We start from the raw sequence: 17,884 nt of genomic DNA, 5'->3' as shown, positions 1-17,884 counted from the left end.
TTTAATAACAAATGATTGTGGTTCTATCTTTCCACAGCCGGCTGTCTAAGATTAAACCATTTTATTTAAAATTTAACAACCGATAAACGGGAAATGTCTCATCCGCAGCATCCGATTGCTTGCCTCGAGAATAATATATAATACATCATCATCTTCTATGATGAATCCTGACCAAACACCCTGTCCTACTAACAAATTCTCAGGTTTCTGGCGCTCGTGGGGTGTAAGCACAGAGTAAATCAGCTGCCGTAGTAGCAACCTGCGCTAACTAACATTCCCGTCCCTTAAAATCGAGATCTACAAACTGACATGGCGGGCGCCGTTGGTGGCCAATGACTGTTATCTATTCGCAACTGATCTAGCTTTAGCAATCATGGTGTTTTATCTTTTCAGCGCATTCATGCATGCTGTTGATAAGGGAAACACCACGGAATCTGAAAAATCTTATTTCTATTAGTGATTTCAAGCAACAGTGTAGGGAATATTTAAGGAACACTTGATAGAAACAGTTTCTTGACCAGTTTATTTTCTCACCTAAATTCTTCTTGTTGAAGTCATTTTTATTTGTTTTTAGGTTAAGTTATTTCTCTTTGTTTATACAATGATCATTTCATGTACTCTAACCTAATTTTTAGTTAGTTTTAAGTTTTTTTGTTTGTAGTTTTATCATATTCGAACTAAATGATGTCTCTGTATACGATAAAAGGCTTGCCCTTATGTATATTTTTGAAATAAAGATACAAATACAAATACAAATATAAATCGCCGAAGCCTATGATCTGTAGTGCTGAAAGGATATTACGGTTCTGTTCAGCAACGGAGGGGCAACCATGGGTGGTCTCTCATGCTCATGCTCTCATGCTCATGCTTTAAAGGGGTTACATACATGTAAATCGGCAAATATGTCACACACTTAAACTTTTTTCAAAATCTATTTTCAGAGCATTAAAATATTACTTTTCATCTATTAACAAAACAAATTTGAAGACATTTGGTTGTAGCATTGCCGAGATATAGCTATTTGAAGTTAGCAGTTTCAAAAAACGGTGCCACGATATCTCAACATTGCTTCGACCAAATCGGCTCAAAATTTTGGTGAAGACTCGTTAAACCAGTCCCGTGTGCATGACGAAGGCCGATTTTCAAAAAGTTTGTTTAAAAAAAAAGATAAAAATATTTTTCTGTTTTTCACATAAAAAATCGCCAATTTTTGATTTTTGTATTTTTTTAAAATTTCAAAATCGGCCTTCGTGATGCACACGGAATATGTCTTGGGAGTCTTCACCCAAAATTTCAGCGAATTTGGTCCGTCCCATCTCGAGATATCTTGGCACCCGTAAATAAACTTGGTGTTCAGAGAAAAACGCTCAGAAAGTTAGACAGTTTGCTTTGCGCATGGCAAAACTCTGAGCTTAAATCTTCTCTAACTCAGTTAAACCATGAATTACCTTCATGAAACTTTCAAGAGTGATTGAAAAAAAATAAATAAAAATCTGTAATATAAAATTTTGTGAATTTTTACATGTAACCCCTTAAATAAAATGAAATTAGATTGATTTTTCCTTACCGTTTGGTTTAAAATGAATTGCGCTTTAAGAATACTTACTAAATTTCAGTCGAAAATGCTGTCACTGCACACAACAGCGCTGATATGCCAACATTAGGTGCTTGACGGAATTAAATGCTGTTCCCCCCTGAGATAAAATATAAAAAAGAAAAAACTAAAAAAAGTTTTTTTACTGTAATTTAAGTTCGATGCGCATAGGACATTTTCAAAAGCCAAGCGCCAAAAACTTGGTTCGATCTTGGTTCGATTTTGACTTCACTTGCATTATATCGACGCCAACATTTCGAAAAGCATCATGTACACACCATGCGTTTTGAGAAAAACGCATTTGAATGTTGAGCATCCATTTTCAATTCCCATTTTAATATAAAAGCAAAATAAGATGTTCTAATAATAACAAACGATGAAAAACGCTGCTTTTATTGATACTTTATCATCCAAATTCAATAAAACATCATTTCCGTAATTTTATTTGAGTAAAACAAACATAACTCCTTTTGAAATCACCAACGTCGATATCACCCTGCTGTCATTGAGGGGGGCGCTTTGTTATGATTCGTTTTTCTTCGCCGAATGTACATGGCGCTTTGTTCATGTAGCTTTTTCCGTCACGAGGTTCATGTAGTCTTTTGTTTGACAGGTTGACAGGGCTATATAAACAGGGACTGCTGATGGCAGAGATTTTGTTTATGTTACTTTATTTAAAATCATGATTAAACAGACTTTACTGAAGTAACTTTTGCTCATTTTTGGTGGAGAGGTAGTTTATTAGGAGTACTTTCAGAATATGCAATAACCCAGAAAGTGTCAAAATGTACATGATGCCTTTTGAAATGTTACCGTCGATACGTGGATGACAGTCGTAACGTAGCCGTGGCTAAAACACTTATAGGCAATCAAACGTCAAAATTACCCCCCACTAGAGGGCACTGAAACTTGGGATGATGTTTTCATTATAACTTACAGCGAGTAAATTGGTTTGAAATTTGAAATCGGTTTATTTCATCATTAAATCGACATGAGTAGCAAATTATACCATTTTCAGGTAAGAAATAAATAGCTTAATTGATATAAACGAAAATATTTTTGTGATGGCCGATTTAACCTGCTCATTATCTGATTCAAAATAAGGGAATGTTTCAATCAACCAAAATCTAACTAATCAATTGAGAATGTAGATTATTCAAGTGGACAAATATTTTTTAAAGTCACATCTACCATAAAAGCAAAGTTCTGCTTGAAAAATGATAATTGGAATGATTATCAAAATTAGCAATCTAACCTCATTCTCGCGTTTTCAATCCGGATCTCAGAACTTAGCAAAAAAAATAAAAAAGTCATTCGATAGAACTTTTTATTTCTTACCTCCTGTTAACTTTATTTTATTCCAGAAGATCAATTTTCTTTAAAAAAAAACCTTAAAATAGTTTTCACTCCCCTTTGCACTTATCGCGCAAAAACGTAAACGTAACCTTGCACCAAAGAATAGGTATAGGTAGAATTACCACTCGTTGCTCGCCCCATATAATCGCTTGGCGATACTGCCGACAGCGCCATCATCAGGCCAAACGGGGAACTAAAAAGTCTGCAAACTAAATGAGGTGCGCATTTTTTTGGCACGCTGTCATTTGTAGTGACAGCGTGCCATTTTATTTGACATTTCTCGGGTTATTTTTCAAAAGGTCCTTAGCGCCAGTTGTTAACAAAGCAGTTTTTTAATCGGTTCTCAATCAATTTACGAATAATCAAAATCAATCATGCTTTGAATTATTCATCTGCACGTCCTTTAAATGCTCTTTAATGAAAAAAATAAATGAAAGTTGATTTGTTTTAATTGCGAAAGCTTGAGTGCTTCGGAGGTTCAGAGCCGGAAGAGTATATCGGGATTTCTCGCCGGATAAAAGCTTTACTATTTTTTTTTTCGTTGGGGAAAACCTCCGCTCGGTGACTATCCCTAAACACGTGGCATTTCCCCTTTTTGTCATCGATTCTTTTCGGTCGTTCCCCAGAAACGCAAACAAGCTGAGTTTGAGTGCTGGCGAAAGACCGATCCAAAGAACTTCGTAAGCTCTTGCAATTGTGAACCACCGGAACGTACGGAACGCTAAGGTTTGCATTTGGCAGAGGTGTTATTGTGATTTCGGAAATAAATCGAAATAACCGCGCGAGTGTGTTTCATCTCGCGAAGCAATTTTGGGTTGTTTCTTTTCTGAGTGTATCTCAAATGTCACATTCAAACCAAAACAACATTTCGCCGCGGCACCAAACTGAAATGTCAGGAGTGGAGTTGCGAAGAGACTAGCGCCGCAACCAAAAAGGATCAAGGAACCGACCTCAAAGTTCTGCCAGGAATCGCTTTATGGGCGTGAATTTGATGGATCATTCCATGAAGTACAGCCTAAAAAGGCTGATGACGGCGAGTTCGGGTTTCAAAAGGTCAATCCAAATTTTATATTTTCATGAGCCCACCAAATCAGCAACCGGATCAACTCGTGACGGTACTAACGGACCAGATTGACGGTCACTCGATAATTTTGTTGAGGCCGGATATCAACCCAGCCCAAGATTGTGACCAAAACTCTTGATATTCTGTGTCTCCTCCTAAACCTGGGAACAAACTCAAAATCATCACATGACTTAACCTTAACAATTCAGATGCTAGTTTGAACCCCTAATGTACCGGAACATAAGATTTTGAACGTGCCCGAGCGGTTTAGGCTTTCAGGATTTATGTGATATTTACTTGTAGAGTCAAAACAGATCAGTAAACTTCACTTATTTGTATATTACACTTTTTAAAGATTACATTTTTGCGGTAACACTCTCAACTTTTACGCGCACGATCACATCACTCAACTTTTTGTTGCTAATGGGTAATTCTCCGCCAACTCACACAGCAGTTGCCCCGACCCCTCTTCGATTTGCGTGAAACTTTGTCCTAAGGGGTAACTTTTGTCCCTGATCACGAATCCGAGGTCCGTTTTTTGATATCTCGTCACGGGGGGGCGGTACGACCCCTTCCATTTTTGAACATGCGAAAAAAGAGGTGTTTTTCAATAATTTGCAGTCTGAAACGGTGATGAGATAGAAATTTGGTGTCAAAGGGACTTTTATGTAAAATCAGACGCCCGATGGCGTACACTCATCCCTCATATTCGGAACAGTTTACAGATCGGCCAATGTTCAACAAATCATATAAAATCGATAATTGAACATAATGAATTGCTTTTACCTTCATGTGAAAGCTTTTCTTGCGATCTTTCGATTGATGTATAGACCGGCTGTACATTTTTACGTTTTATATCGGGTTATCAAAGAAAAACATTGACCCATGAAATCCACAAATTCGGAACACTTTTTTCTTACGGATGTAAACAAACTTTGGATCTCTCCAGGAGTACAGATTTGTAACAAAATAATGACTTCACACTCCGAAACCAATAAAGCTCATGCTTAGTAATGTTTTATGAATGGTCTGATAACTTTTTTTGTGAAAATATGTATTAGTTAAATACAGGTGTTCCACAATTGTGGGAGGCACAATAACATTCCACAATCATGGAACAGGCAATTTGGAGGCAGTGTTTTGCTGCTCTGGATAAAATAGTCTTGAAGTGAAGTTTTTGTTCAAAAAGTAACACTTTTTCCAGTGAAATAGCAAGAAAATGTCCAAATAAAGGTCCTAAAAATAGTAGGGTCGAGAGAAAAGCTGCATTTGGCATGCTATTGACAAATTATCACAAAAGTGTTCCGAATTTGTGGGTGTTCCGAATATGTGGGATGACTGTACTCAGAATTCCGAAAAAAACGTATTTTTCATCGAAAAAAAACTAAAAAAGTTTTAAAAACTGTCCCATTTTCCGTTACTCGACTGTAAAAATTTTTGGAACATGTCATCTTATGGGAAATTTAATGTACTTTTCGAATGTACATTGACCCAGAAGGGTCATTTTTTCATTTAGAACAAAATTTTTCATTTTAAAATTTCGTGTTTTTTCTAACTTTGCAGGGTTATTTTTTAGAGTGTAACAATGTTCTACAAAGTTGTAGAACAGACAATTACAAAAATTTTGATATATAAACATAAGGGGTTTGCTTATAAACATCACGAGTTATCGCGATTTTACGAAAAAAAGTTTTGAAAAAGTTGGTCGTCATCGATCATGGCCGTTCATGGTCACCCGCGACTGACACGGACGACAAAACAAAGAGAGCATGAGCATGAGCATGAGCATGAGCATGAGCATGAGCATGAGCATGAGCATGAGCATGGTTGACTGCCAATGAGCTGCTACTCCGTTATTGACGGATCAGCTGAAGTTACACAATGAACCAACAGATGAGTAGTGGGAGCTAATCATCCTCACTGTATAACCCCTGAAGATCTCTGCTTTAAGTCAATACCGGCGCCCCCCCAAGGAGATGCAGTTCAACAAAGGTAGGAATGTTAGTCCGATAGTTGAAGTTGCAGACTCATCAGACACAGAGTTTGTCGCTCTATACCTGTTGACACCGCGTGAGACCGTTGAATCCACAGCATCTCCTTCAAGCATCACGGGAAGTGGGGGAATTGTGTTAGTAGGGGAAGGAAAGGGAAGGTCAGGATTCATCTTGGTAGATGATATGACCAGAATGTGAACCATAATCGTTGCCTTCTGAGCTACGGCGCTATGAGAAAGACTTATCATTTGCGTATTTTTTATTTCAAACCGCCGCCGTGCCATCCGAGCAACGATGCTTTGGAATGGACTTTCAGAACGAAATGAAATTTGAATTAACGCTTTATTCGGTGACGTACAATTTAAAATAGATCCGGATTTATTATTGGTAGATGATATGACCAGAAAGTGAAACATAATCGTTGCCTTCCGAGCTTCGACGCTTTGAAAAGGACTTAATTATATTCTCAATCCCGTATTTCTTAGTTCTTACCGTCGGCGTGCCATCCGAGCATCGATGCTATGGGAAGGGCTTTCAAAACAAAATTAAATTTTTAGTAACGTATTATTCGTTATCATGCAAACCTCTAATAGTGCTGATACACCGAATTGTTTCAATCGATATCAGGAAGTTCTTCGCGCACGACTTCTTTACAACCAACTTAACCACGAATTTACCCAGTCCGGACCGCAAACAACCGGCTCAAAAACAGTAAGACAATATATCCACGACGACGCGAAGCCTTCTATCAATAAATTCAAGAAACTTCACTACTTTGCCGCGGACTCTCGCGCGTCGATTCGTCAACTGATCTCCCCCACGAACACCACACGACTGAGGGCCAGACTCGCAAGGCCACGCGACACACCCTTTCAATGAATTCAAGAAACTTCTAGCACTTTCTCGCGGATTCTCGCGCGTCGATTCGCCTACTGATCTCCCCCACGAACACCACACGACTGAGGGCCAAACTCTCAAGGCCACGCGACACATCTTCTAGCACTTTCTCTCGGATTCTCGCGCGTCGATTCGCCTACTGATCTCCCCCACGAACACCACACGACTGAGGCCAGACTCTCAAGGCCACGCGACACATCTTCTAGCACTTTCTCTCGGATTCTCGCGCGTCGATTCGCCTACTGATCTCCCCCACGAACACCACACGACTGAGGGCCAGACTCGCAAGGCCACGCAAGGCCAATGAATTCAAGAAACTTCTAGCACTTTCTCGCGGATTCTCGCGCGTCGATTCGCCAACTGATCTCCCCCACGAACACCACACGACTGAGGGCCAGACTCGCAAGGCCACGCGACACACCCTTTCAATGAATTCAAGAAACTTCTAGCACTTTCTCGCGGATTCCCGCGCGTCGATTCGCCTACTGATCTCCCTCACGAACACCACACGACTGAGGGCCAAACTCTCAAGGCCACGCGACACATCTTCTAGCACTTTCTCTCGGATTCTCGCGCGTCGATTCGCCTACTGATCTCCCCCACGAACACCACACGACTGAGGGCCAGACTCTCAAGGCCACGCGACACATCTTCTAGCACTTTCTCTCGGATTCTCGCGCGTCGATTCGCCTACTGATCTCCCCCACGAACACCACACGACTGAGGGCCAAACTCTCAAGGCCACGCGACACATCTTCTAGCACTTTCTCTCGGATTCTCGCGCGTCGATTCGCCTACTGATCTCCCCCACGAACACCACACGACTGAGGGCCAGACTCGCAAGGCCACGCGACACACCCTTTCAATGAATTCAAGAAACTTCTAGCACTTTCTCGCGGATTCTCGCGCGTCGATTCGCCTACTGATCTCCCCCACGAACACCACACGACTGAGGGCCAAACTCTCAAGGCCACGCGACACATCTTCTAGCACTTTCTCTCGGATTCTCGCGCGTCGATTCGCCTACTGATCTCCCCACGAACACCACACGACTGAGGCCAGACTCGCAAGGCCACGCAAGGCCAATGAATTCAAGAAACTTCTAGTACTTTCTCGCGGATTCTCGCGCGTCGATTCGCCAACTGATCTCCCCCACGAACACCACACGACTGAGGGCCAGACTCGCAAGGCCACGCGACACACCCTTTCAATGAATTCAAGAAACTTCTAGCACTTTCTCGCGGATTCTCGCGCGTCGATTCGCCTACTGATCTCCCCCACGAACACCACACGACTGAGGGCCAAACTCTCAAGGCCACGCGACACATCTTCTAGCACTTTCTCTCGGATTCTCGCGCGTCGATTCGCCTACTGATCTCCCCCACGAACACCACACGACTGAGGGCCAGACTCTCAAGGCCACGCGACACATCTTCTAGCACTTTCTCGCGGATTCTCGCGCGTCGATTCGCCTACTGATCTCCCCCACGAACACCACACGACTGAGGGCCAAACTCTCAAGGCCACGCGACACATCTTCTAGCACTTTCTCTCGGATTCTCGCGCGTCGATTCGCCTACTGATCTCCCCCACGAACACCACACGACTGAGGGCCAGACTCGCAAGGCCACGCAAGGCCAATGAATTCAAGAAACTTCTAGCACTTTCTCGCGGATTCTCGCGCGTCGATTCGCCAACTGATCTCCCCCACGAACACCACACGACTGAGGGCCAGACTCGCAAGGCCACGCGACACACCCTTTCAATGAATTCAAGAAACTTCTAGCACTTTCTCGCGGATTCTCGCGCGTCGATTCGCCTACTGATCTCCCCCACGAACACCACACGACTGAGGGCCAAACTCTCAAGGCCACGCGACACATCTTCTAGCACTTTCTCTCGGATTCTCGCGCGTCGATTCGCCTACTGATCTCCCCACGAACACCACACGACTGAGGCCAGACTCTCAAGGCCACGCGACACATCTTCTAGCACTTTCTCTCGGATTCTCGCGCGTCGATTCGCCTACTGATCTCCCCCACGAACACCACACGACTGAGGGCCAAACTCTCAAGGCCACGCGACACATCTTCTAGCACTTTCTCTCGGATTCTCGCGCGTCGATTCGCCTACTGATCTCCCCCACGAACACCACACGACTGAGGGCCAGACTCGCAAGGCCACGCAAGGCCAATGAATTCAAGAAACTTCTAGTACTTTCTCGCGGATTCTCGCGCGTCGATTCGCCAACTGATCTCCCCCACGAACACCACACGACTGAGGGCCAGACTCGCAAGGCCACGCGACACACCCTTTCAATGAATTCAAGAAACTTCTAGCACTTTCTCGCGGATTCTCGCGCGTCGATTCGCCTACTGATCTCCCCCACGAACACCACACGACTGAGGGCCAAACTCTCAAGGCCACGCGACACATCTTCTAGCACTTTCTCTCGGATTCTCGCGCGTCGATTCGCCTACTGATCTCCCCCACGAACACCACACGACTGAGGGCCAGACTCTCAAGGCCACGCGACACATCTTCTAGCACTTTCTCTCGGATTCTCGCGCGTCGATTCGCCTACTGATCTCCCCCACGAACACCACACGACTGAGGGCCAAACTCTCAAGGCCACGCGACACATCTTCTAGCACTTTCTCTCGGATTCTCGCGCGTCGATTCGCCTACTGATCTCCCCCACGAACACCACACGACTGAGGGCCAGACTCTCAAGGCCACGCGACACATCTTCTAGCACTTTCTCTCGGATTCTCGCGCGTCGATTCGCCTACTGATCTCCCCCACGAACACCACACGACTGAGGGCCAGACTCGCAAGGCCACGCAAGGCCAATGAATTCAAGAAACTTCTAGCACTTTCTCGCGGATTCTCGCGCGTCGATTCGCCAACTGATCTCCCCCACGAACACCACACGACTGAGGGCCAGACTCGCAAGGCCACGCGACACACCCTTTCAATGAATTCAAGAAACTTCTAGCACTTTCTCGCGGATTCTCGCGCGTCGATTCGCCTACTGATCTCCCCACGAACACCACACGACTGAGGGCCAAACTCTCAAGGCCACGCGACACATTTTCTAGCACTTTCTCTCGGATTCTCGCGCGTCGATTCGCCTACTGATCTCCCCCACGAACACCACACGACTGAGGGCCAAACTCTCAAGGCCACGCGACACATCTTCTAGCACTTTCTCTCGGATTCTCGCGCGTCGATTCGCCTACTGATCTCCCCCACGAACACCACACGACTGAGGGCCAGACTCGCAAGGCCACGCAAGGCCAATGAATTCAAGAAACTTCTAGCACTTTCTCGCGGATTCTCGCGCGTCGATTCGCCAACTGATCTCCCCCACGAACACCACACGACTGAGGGCCAGACTCGCAAGGCCACGCGACACACCCTTTCAATGCATTCAAGAAACTTCTAGCACTTTCTCGCGGATTCTCGCGCGTCGATTCGCCTACTGATCTCCCCCACGAACACCACACGACTCGACACGGACGACAAAACAAAGAGAATCGCAAAAAGTAACTTTTTCAAAACTTTTTTTCGTAAAATCGCGATAACTCGTGATGTTTATTAGCAAACCCCTTATGTCTATATATAAAATTTTTTGTAATTGTCTGCTCTACAACTTTGTAGAACATTGTTACACTCTAAAAAATAACCCTGCAAAGTTAGAAAAAACACGAAATTTTAAAATGAAAAATTTTGTTCTAAATGAAAAAATGACCCTTCTGGGTCAATGTAGATTCGAAAAGAACATTAAATTTCCCTTAAAATGACATGTTCCAAAATTTTTTACAGTCGAGTAACGGAAAATGGGAGAATTTTTAAAACTTTTTTAGTGTTTTTTTCGATGAAAAATACGTTTTTTCGGAATTCTGAGTACGCCATCAAATCAGGCTTTAAATTTTACATAAAAGTCCCTTTGACACCAAATTTCTATCTCATCACCGTTTCAGGCTGCAAATGATTGAAAAACATCTCTTTTTTCGCATGTTCAAAAATGGAAGGGGTCGTACCGCCCCTCCGTGACGAGATATCAAAAAACGGACCTCGGATTCGTGATCAGGGACAAAAGTTACCCCTTAGGACAAAGTTTCACGCAAATCGAAGAGGGGTCGGGGCAACTTTTCCCGATTTCGTGTGAGTTGGTAGAGAATTACCCTAATTTCATTAAGACCTTAGTCGAGCCAATTCTCTACGTTGAAGCCAGACTTGTCCTCCAGACCTCTTCGCCGAGCCATGCCAGACCCCGAACTCCTGAGTCCCGGGTGGACTCTTCACGGCGGCTAAGTCACGGCGGACTTCTCAATCGGCTAAGTCTCGGCTGACTTCTCAAACGGCTAAGTCCCGGGTGGACTTCACAATCGGCTAAGTCTCGGCTGACTTCTCAAACGGCTAAGTCCCGGATGGACTCTTCACGTCGGCTAAGTCCCGACGGACTCTTCACGGCGGCTAAGTCCCGGTGGACTGTGGCCTCCACCGCTAAGTCCGGCTGGACTGGGGCCTCTGCTACTGGTGGCTGCTGGCGGGTCCGGCTGGTCTGGGGCGTCTTCAGGATCTGGAACTGGACTGGGGTTGAACTGGCTGGAACTGACTGGAACTAACTAACCTCCTCAAGAATTTTGGGTTTTTATAGTCAGTCCCCGAAAACTCTACTAAATTTTGTTCTGCTAAAAGTGGTCCGTTTCGATGAGAAGCATCGATGAACCTCATAAATTGAATTATGCAGACCTCTGCAATTCTTCTTTCCGTATGGTGTCGTGAGTACACCTCAAAATCGGAAGTCATGAGTTCGAACCCTTGTCGTGAAACTTTAAATTATGTTTTTGGAATATCAAAATTATGTTCCTCAAACATTCTCAAAAATGTAGGTCAATAATGAGAAGGTCGAATTTTCCATTGAACAAACATGCCAATGAATTTGGTTAAGCCACACCCTCAATTTCCCCTGTGGAATAACATCGCACATTCATAATTGAAAGCTTAACCATTTTTTTGATTGCCTAACAATTGGCGAAATTTAATAAAGGGCTTTTCAGGTGAGAATGACTAATGATCCACACCTGTACATATGCTTAATTATTTGTCGCGCAACGCGAGTCGACGGGTAAAATTATTTATGCTTGCGTAAGCGCGCATGGTCAGAACTGTGGTGAGGTTCGAAAAATGGACAAATTTAATGATTTAAATTTGAGGTCGCTGCAATTTTAATCACGAATTAAACATAATTGTCCCAATTCTTTTAAATCCACGTAGAACTCCACGATTTATTTCAACGACTCAAGCAAAACCAAGCAATCAAAACAAAAAAGCTAACACACTGATTCAAAACAGCTTGACAGATATTTCGCGACAGAAAATCGTCGCGAGAGTTAAACTCGCTCAATTCGGTTTAGTGCCGCGGCGACAATATTTTGTTATTTTTCTTTATTGGAGGTGGACAAAAGCCCCCTTGAGCTGTGTCTGGTATTATTCAAGACACTTTCTCAAAAAGGCACAAAACCACCTCATCTTAACGCATCAACAAGTACACAAAACTCAACTAACTGTGTTTACGGACCCATGCGGATTTTTTCGAAGAAATTAAACAGAGCTCTTGTTCAATTCCGCCATGTTCTAGACATCCTCCTCTGTGTGTGTGTGTGTGTGTGTTTTTTTAAAAGGTCGGAATCTGCTACCAGTCACCTGAGAATCAATTTCTCAGGTAGTGTGGGGTTGGGAAAAACGAATTTCCCGACCCACTAAACCAGTCCTTAAACGCCATGCCCTTTTCCCCCCGGGACCACCTTTCGGTATAACTTCGGGGGGAGGCGCTGCATTTTCTGCACTAGTCTACTTACAGGATCCATGCCGGGTACTAGAACCATTTCCTGTTCTACATACATATGAGTCCATGCGAGGGTTTAACCGCGCCCAAGAATCGCGTTGCTTTTGATCGGCTAGTCATATGCATACCGATTTGGTAGAGCCGACCATCATAACGTGCTTTCCTTCACAGCCACACTCGTGTGTTTTCGACTAGGCTAGGCTCCTAGTCGTTCCTCCTCTGATCGTCTCTCCATTTCCGCTGGAGAGCCGAAGTGATCTGCGTCACTGCTCCGACGACCGCATTCCACTTGGCAATGTCGCTGCACATTCTTTGCACCACATTATCCGGGCTGGTGTCTGCTCCGATAATTGCCAGCATTTCGCTTCGCGCTGCCTCGAAGCGAGGGCAGGCGAACACCACGTGCTCCGGTGTTTCCTCGCACTCGTCGCAATCCGGACAGAGAGGAGACTCTGAATGTCCGAACCTGTGCAGGTACTTCCTGAAGCAGCCATGGCCCGACAGGAACTGTGTGAGGTGGAAGGTGACCTCTCCATGCCTTCTGCTCACCCACGTGGATACGGACGGGATAAGCCGATGCGTCCATCTGCCTTTCTCCGTGGTGTCCCACTCACGTTGCCACCTTGCCAGCGATTCGGCTTTCGCAGCTTCCCGGATACCTCTCGTGCCTCTTCGGATGTATCGCACAGTGTCCTCCTCCAGTGTGATACCGATGGGGATCATTCCGGCTATAACGCCAACCGCTTCCGACGAGATGGTCCTGTACGCGCTTGCAACCCGCATGGCCATCAGTCTCTGCGTTCTGTCGAGCAGCGCTCGATTTCGCTTCGTCCCCAGCGCCGTCCACCATACCGGTCCGCCGTACCTAAGTATGGACGTCGCGACACTTGCCAAGAGACGGCGCCTACTGCTCCTGGGTCCAGCGTTGTTCGGCATCATCCTCGACAGTGCCATGATCGCCTTAGCCGCCTTCTCGCAGGCGTAATCGACGTGACTGTTGAAGTTCAGCCGGTCATCCACCATCACCCCGAGGTACTTGAGCGCTCTCTTCGAGTGCACTACGTGTTCCCCAACGTGTATCTGGGCCTGCTGCACCTTCTTGTGGTTACTAACCAGTATCATCTCCGTCTTGTGGTGAGCGATCCGCAGCTTCACCTCGAGCATCCAGTTCTCGATCATTGCGATTGCCTCCATAGCCAGCACTTCGACCTCCTCGACATTTTCGCCGGTTACCGTCAGCACTATGTCGTCTGCAAAGCCAACGATCTCCACGCCGTTGGGTAGCCCCAGTGTCAACACTCCGTCATACATTCCGTTCCACAGTGCTGAACCCAGAATGGATCCCTGCGGAACTCCCGCGGTAACAACAACTGTTTTTTGTCCATCGGCAGTGTCGTAGACCAGCACGCGGTTCTCGAAGTAGCTCATCAAGATCATGCACCTTCATTTTGTGAAGCGCTGCTGCTATGGCCGCCCAGCTCGCACTGTTGAACGCGTTCTTGACGTCAATCGTGACTATTGCGCAGCAACGTGTGTGTGTGTGTGTGTGTGTGTGTGTGTGTGTGTGTGTGTGTGTGTGTGAGTGCGCGTGTGTGCACGAGGTGTTGGTGTTGGTATTGGTGTAAATTGCAAACGTTTTTAACTTGTTCTTTTCAAATTATTCGAAGAGATTTACCGGATTCTGATTGTGATCGTGGTGGGGGAATGCAAAAGTGGATTTCATTTCACATTTCAAGTTAACCTTTGTAAATGGGTGAGTGGATTAAAAAAAGACTATCCTACTCATTCATAATGCTAACATTCACTGTCGTAAAAATGGGAGCGTTCTTTCGTTGAAAACGAAGTTGACTTTATAGCTGTCGGCCACCATTGCTAGTACCAACCACTAGTGTCTTCCTTTTATTTACAAGGACTTCGCCGTCCTGGGCTCCTAAGTGTATGAAAGTATAGCACGGAGCGACGGCGCCGAATACTCAGGGCATCTCCACCGCAGGGACCTAATTGCGTTGCAAAGCTTATTTGGCACCCGCGTCAAGCCCACCGCGGTACTTGTGCGAGAGCTAATTTAGGTTCGAGTTCATCCGTGTTCATCCGAATCTAAACAAAACTCAGGTTAGCTCCGGGATCTACCGGGAGCAAATCGTCTGACGGATGGTTTTTTCAAGCAAAACAATGTTATTAGGCCAATGTGAGTTTGTAAACAAAGAGTTTATCCTGTTCACGTCAGTAAATGTTTACATTAGGAGTGATGATTGATTTTTCGCTTTCATTTCTTCGAGTTTGGAAATATTTTCCCTCCTGTGCTGCAAGTTTACGCATGCAAAATGACTTTTGGCCACCTTTTGGCAATCTGGGGTGATGCAGTTAATTTTTTGAGGCTGTGTTTGATTAATTTTGGTTGAGGCATTGTCGATCAACTGCTGGACATGCAAGAGACAAGTCATTTGTATTGAATTCAAGCAAAATTCAAGCAAAACATTTTAAATAAGCCAATACGGATTCTAAAACATGCAATCCTGATCTTAAATTCTTAAATTCCTGAATTCCTGAATTCCTGAATTCCTGAATTCCTGAATTCCTGAATTTCTAAATTCCTAAATTCTTAAATTCTTAAATTCTTGAATTCATAATTTCCCAGATTTTTAAATTCTGAATTTCCAAAATTTTCAAATTCCTAATTTTGAATTCAATTTTTTGTATTTTTGATAAAAATAGTGTTTTTTTCGTAAATTTTTATTTTCGAATTTCTAAATTTCAGAGTTTTAAGCTTTTGGAATTTCTACTTGTAATTTCTGTTTTTTTTTTATAAATTGTTGAGCTCTTGAATTTTTAAATACTTTAATATTAAAATTATTATTCAATTCTGCAAATTTTTAATTTTGAATTTCCAAATTTAAGATTTTTTTTATTGAGTTTTTCAGTCAGAAAATAGATATTTGTATGATAATTGTCAGGTTTTTTTTCACTCTGGTTTACTTCATTTCGATCCCGTCCGTGTGGATCAATTGGACAGCGCACTGGACTCACAATCCAGAGGTTGCTGGTTGGTACTAGCAATAGTGGCCGACATGTCTGCCGACAGCTATAAAGACAACTTCTTTTTTTACTCCATTTCGACCATAAAACTGTATCTGTCCTTTTAATTTCAAAATTCTGCATTTTGAGATTCGGCGGGGATTTTCAATATTATTATATCGTATACAAGATTATCAATACGTTTGTGATTTTCAGTCGCATTCAAAAAGGAAAATTCCAATTCTTCGATTCATAGTTATTGCAAACAATGACCGTGCGAAGAATCGTCAAACGCCACTTTTCGTTTTTGTTAATTTTTAGTTGCGTACCGCTTAAGAAAAATCTTTTCGTTGCCCTTTCCCTGACATTTTTTTATATGGAGTTTGGCGTTCCTTCCAATCTGCGTATCAGCCTTTACGGTACTACTATTCAAAATATTTGTAAATCAAATGAAAAAAATTATAATAGAAAATGTATTCGTATTTTTATTTTACTCCCTACCCTATATTTAAATTTTAATAAATAATTTAAAAATGTTCAAATCGGTTAAGTTATTTTATGAATTTTGAACATTCATGTTTAAATTTTTTGTGATGGTTTGCTTATAGTAAACATAGGTGGCTGATTATTTTTTATTTAAAAAATACCAAAATAAATATAAATTCCACAATTTTTCAATTTAATAAAGTCGTTTTGAACCAAATAACTCATTTCTTTAATATTTATTAAAATTTTATAATCAAAATAAATGCATCTTCAACCAAAACGAATACAAATAATTCTAAAAATCGCTGAAAAGATTAGCCACCGGCAGCTCGGGGACTTCTCGAGCACCTATCTTGGCTACTCGACGGATCCCTGATGAACTTTTTCTTCGCTGAATAAACTCGAATGCTAATTTAGCTTTAGCTTTGCTACCCGCGGTGCGAATGTTGGGGTGCAAACATGTCGGGAGCAAATCGGATGAAATCTTTTAAAAATTTGAAAATGATATTTTATAGATGTAAGCAAACAATTAGGACATATAATGCAACTGGAAGCATGTTCTATCATACTAGAACATAGTTTTATTGATTTTGGTCAACAAAACGGCTAAAATTGGAAAATGAATCAATTAGATCCCCGCGGTGGGCTTGATTCAGTAGCCAAATTAGCTCCCAGCGGTGCGGAAACGTGTATTAGCTACGGAGCAAAGCTAAAACTGGGGATTCAACCGATAGGTTTGCCACGCAATTAGATCTCTGCGGTGGAGATGCCCTCATATTTACACAAAGAATTTTAGAGCGCCCACCGCGGGATTCGAACCGGCGACCTCTGGATTGTGAGTTCAGTACGCGGTCCGATTGATCCATACGGGCGGGACGTTCTTTTGTTACGTAACGCAAAAAAAAAGAGTTTTGGGCCCCCTAAGAAATTTCCATGCAAATTTAAAAAAGATTATGAAGCGAAACATGGACCCACTCTCCAAACAACTGCGTTACGTAATAAAAGATCACTCCCAAAGATGCACGGTTTGTTTACAAATCCACATCAGCCCAATCACATAGATTTGCTTGATACTTTTAAATCAAACTTGTTGTAATTTTAGGGATGTATGCTCAGATTTTATGTGGATGTATAACTGGTTTAGTTGATGTTTTCGAGCTGCACATGATGTTCAGATGTTTGAGTGCTATTTGTTGTGGATTAATGTATACAGCTGGTGGAGTAATAAGTAAGTATTTTGTAATGGTTATTGGATATAAACATTCCACTTAAATTGAACATATGAGCAATTCTCGCTGAAACCGTCCCACTAGATGCACATTGGTTCCAATCTTTACGACAATGTTCTCATTCGATTCAGCGCCATAACAAGCGCCAAAAACCATAAAAACTAAAAAAAATTCATAAAATTATTTTTATTAGGTCCTTTTTGGTGCTGGGACCTGGTTAGGACCGAGTCGGCTTATGTAATTACATTAGATTTAATAATTACAGAGGATCATGTGTGTAAATGTTAGTGGGAGGCGAGCCGATTACCCGCGGCCTACTCGGGGTTAGTAGGGAAGGGATTGATGTTAAAGACAAGTTAAAAACTACCTTCGAGCCAATGAAAATGTCTGCCG

General features: G+C 43.2%; 1 protein-coding gene across 1 annotated transcript in view; it reads left to right on the top strand.

Annotated features, from left to right (window-relative positions):
• LOC119766164 (organic cation transporter-like protein) overlaps window positions 1-17,884 on the top strand; it is a 328,301-nt gene that overhangs the window by 144,886 nt on the left and 165,531 nt on the right. The window contains exon 3 of the mRNA XM_038250574.1: window positions 17,365-17,490. Coding sequence (XP_038106502.1) covers window positions 17,365-17,490 — 126 coding nt within the window. The remainder of the gene's footprint in view (window positions 1-17,364; window positions 17,491-17,884) is intronic.

This window comes from Culex quinquefasciatus, chromosome 2 (genome assembly GCF_015732765.1).
Source record: "Culex quinquefasciatus strain JHB chromosome 2, VPISU_Cqui_1.0_pri_paternal, whole genome shotgun sequence".
Classification (NCBI taxonomy): Eukaryota; Metazoa; Arthropoda; class Insecta; order Diptera; family Culicidae; genus Culex; species Culex quinquefasciatus.
The sequence above is the reverse complement of the archived record's forward strand: the minus strand, read 5'-3'. Positions and strand labels throughout refer to the sequence as shown.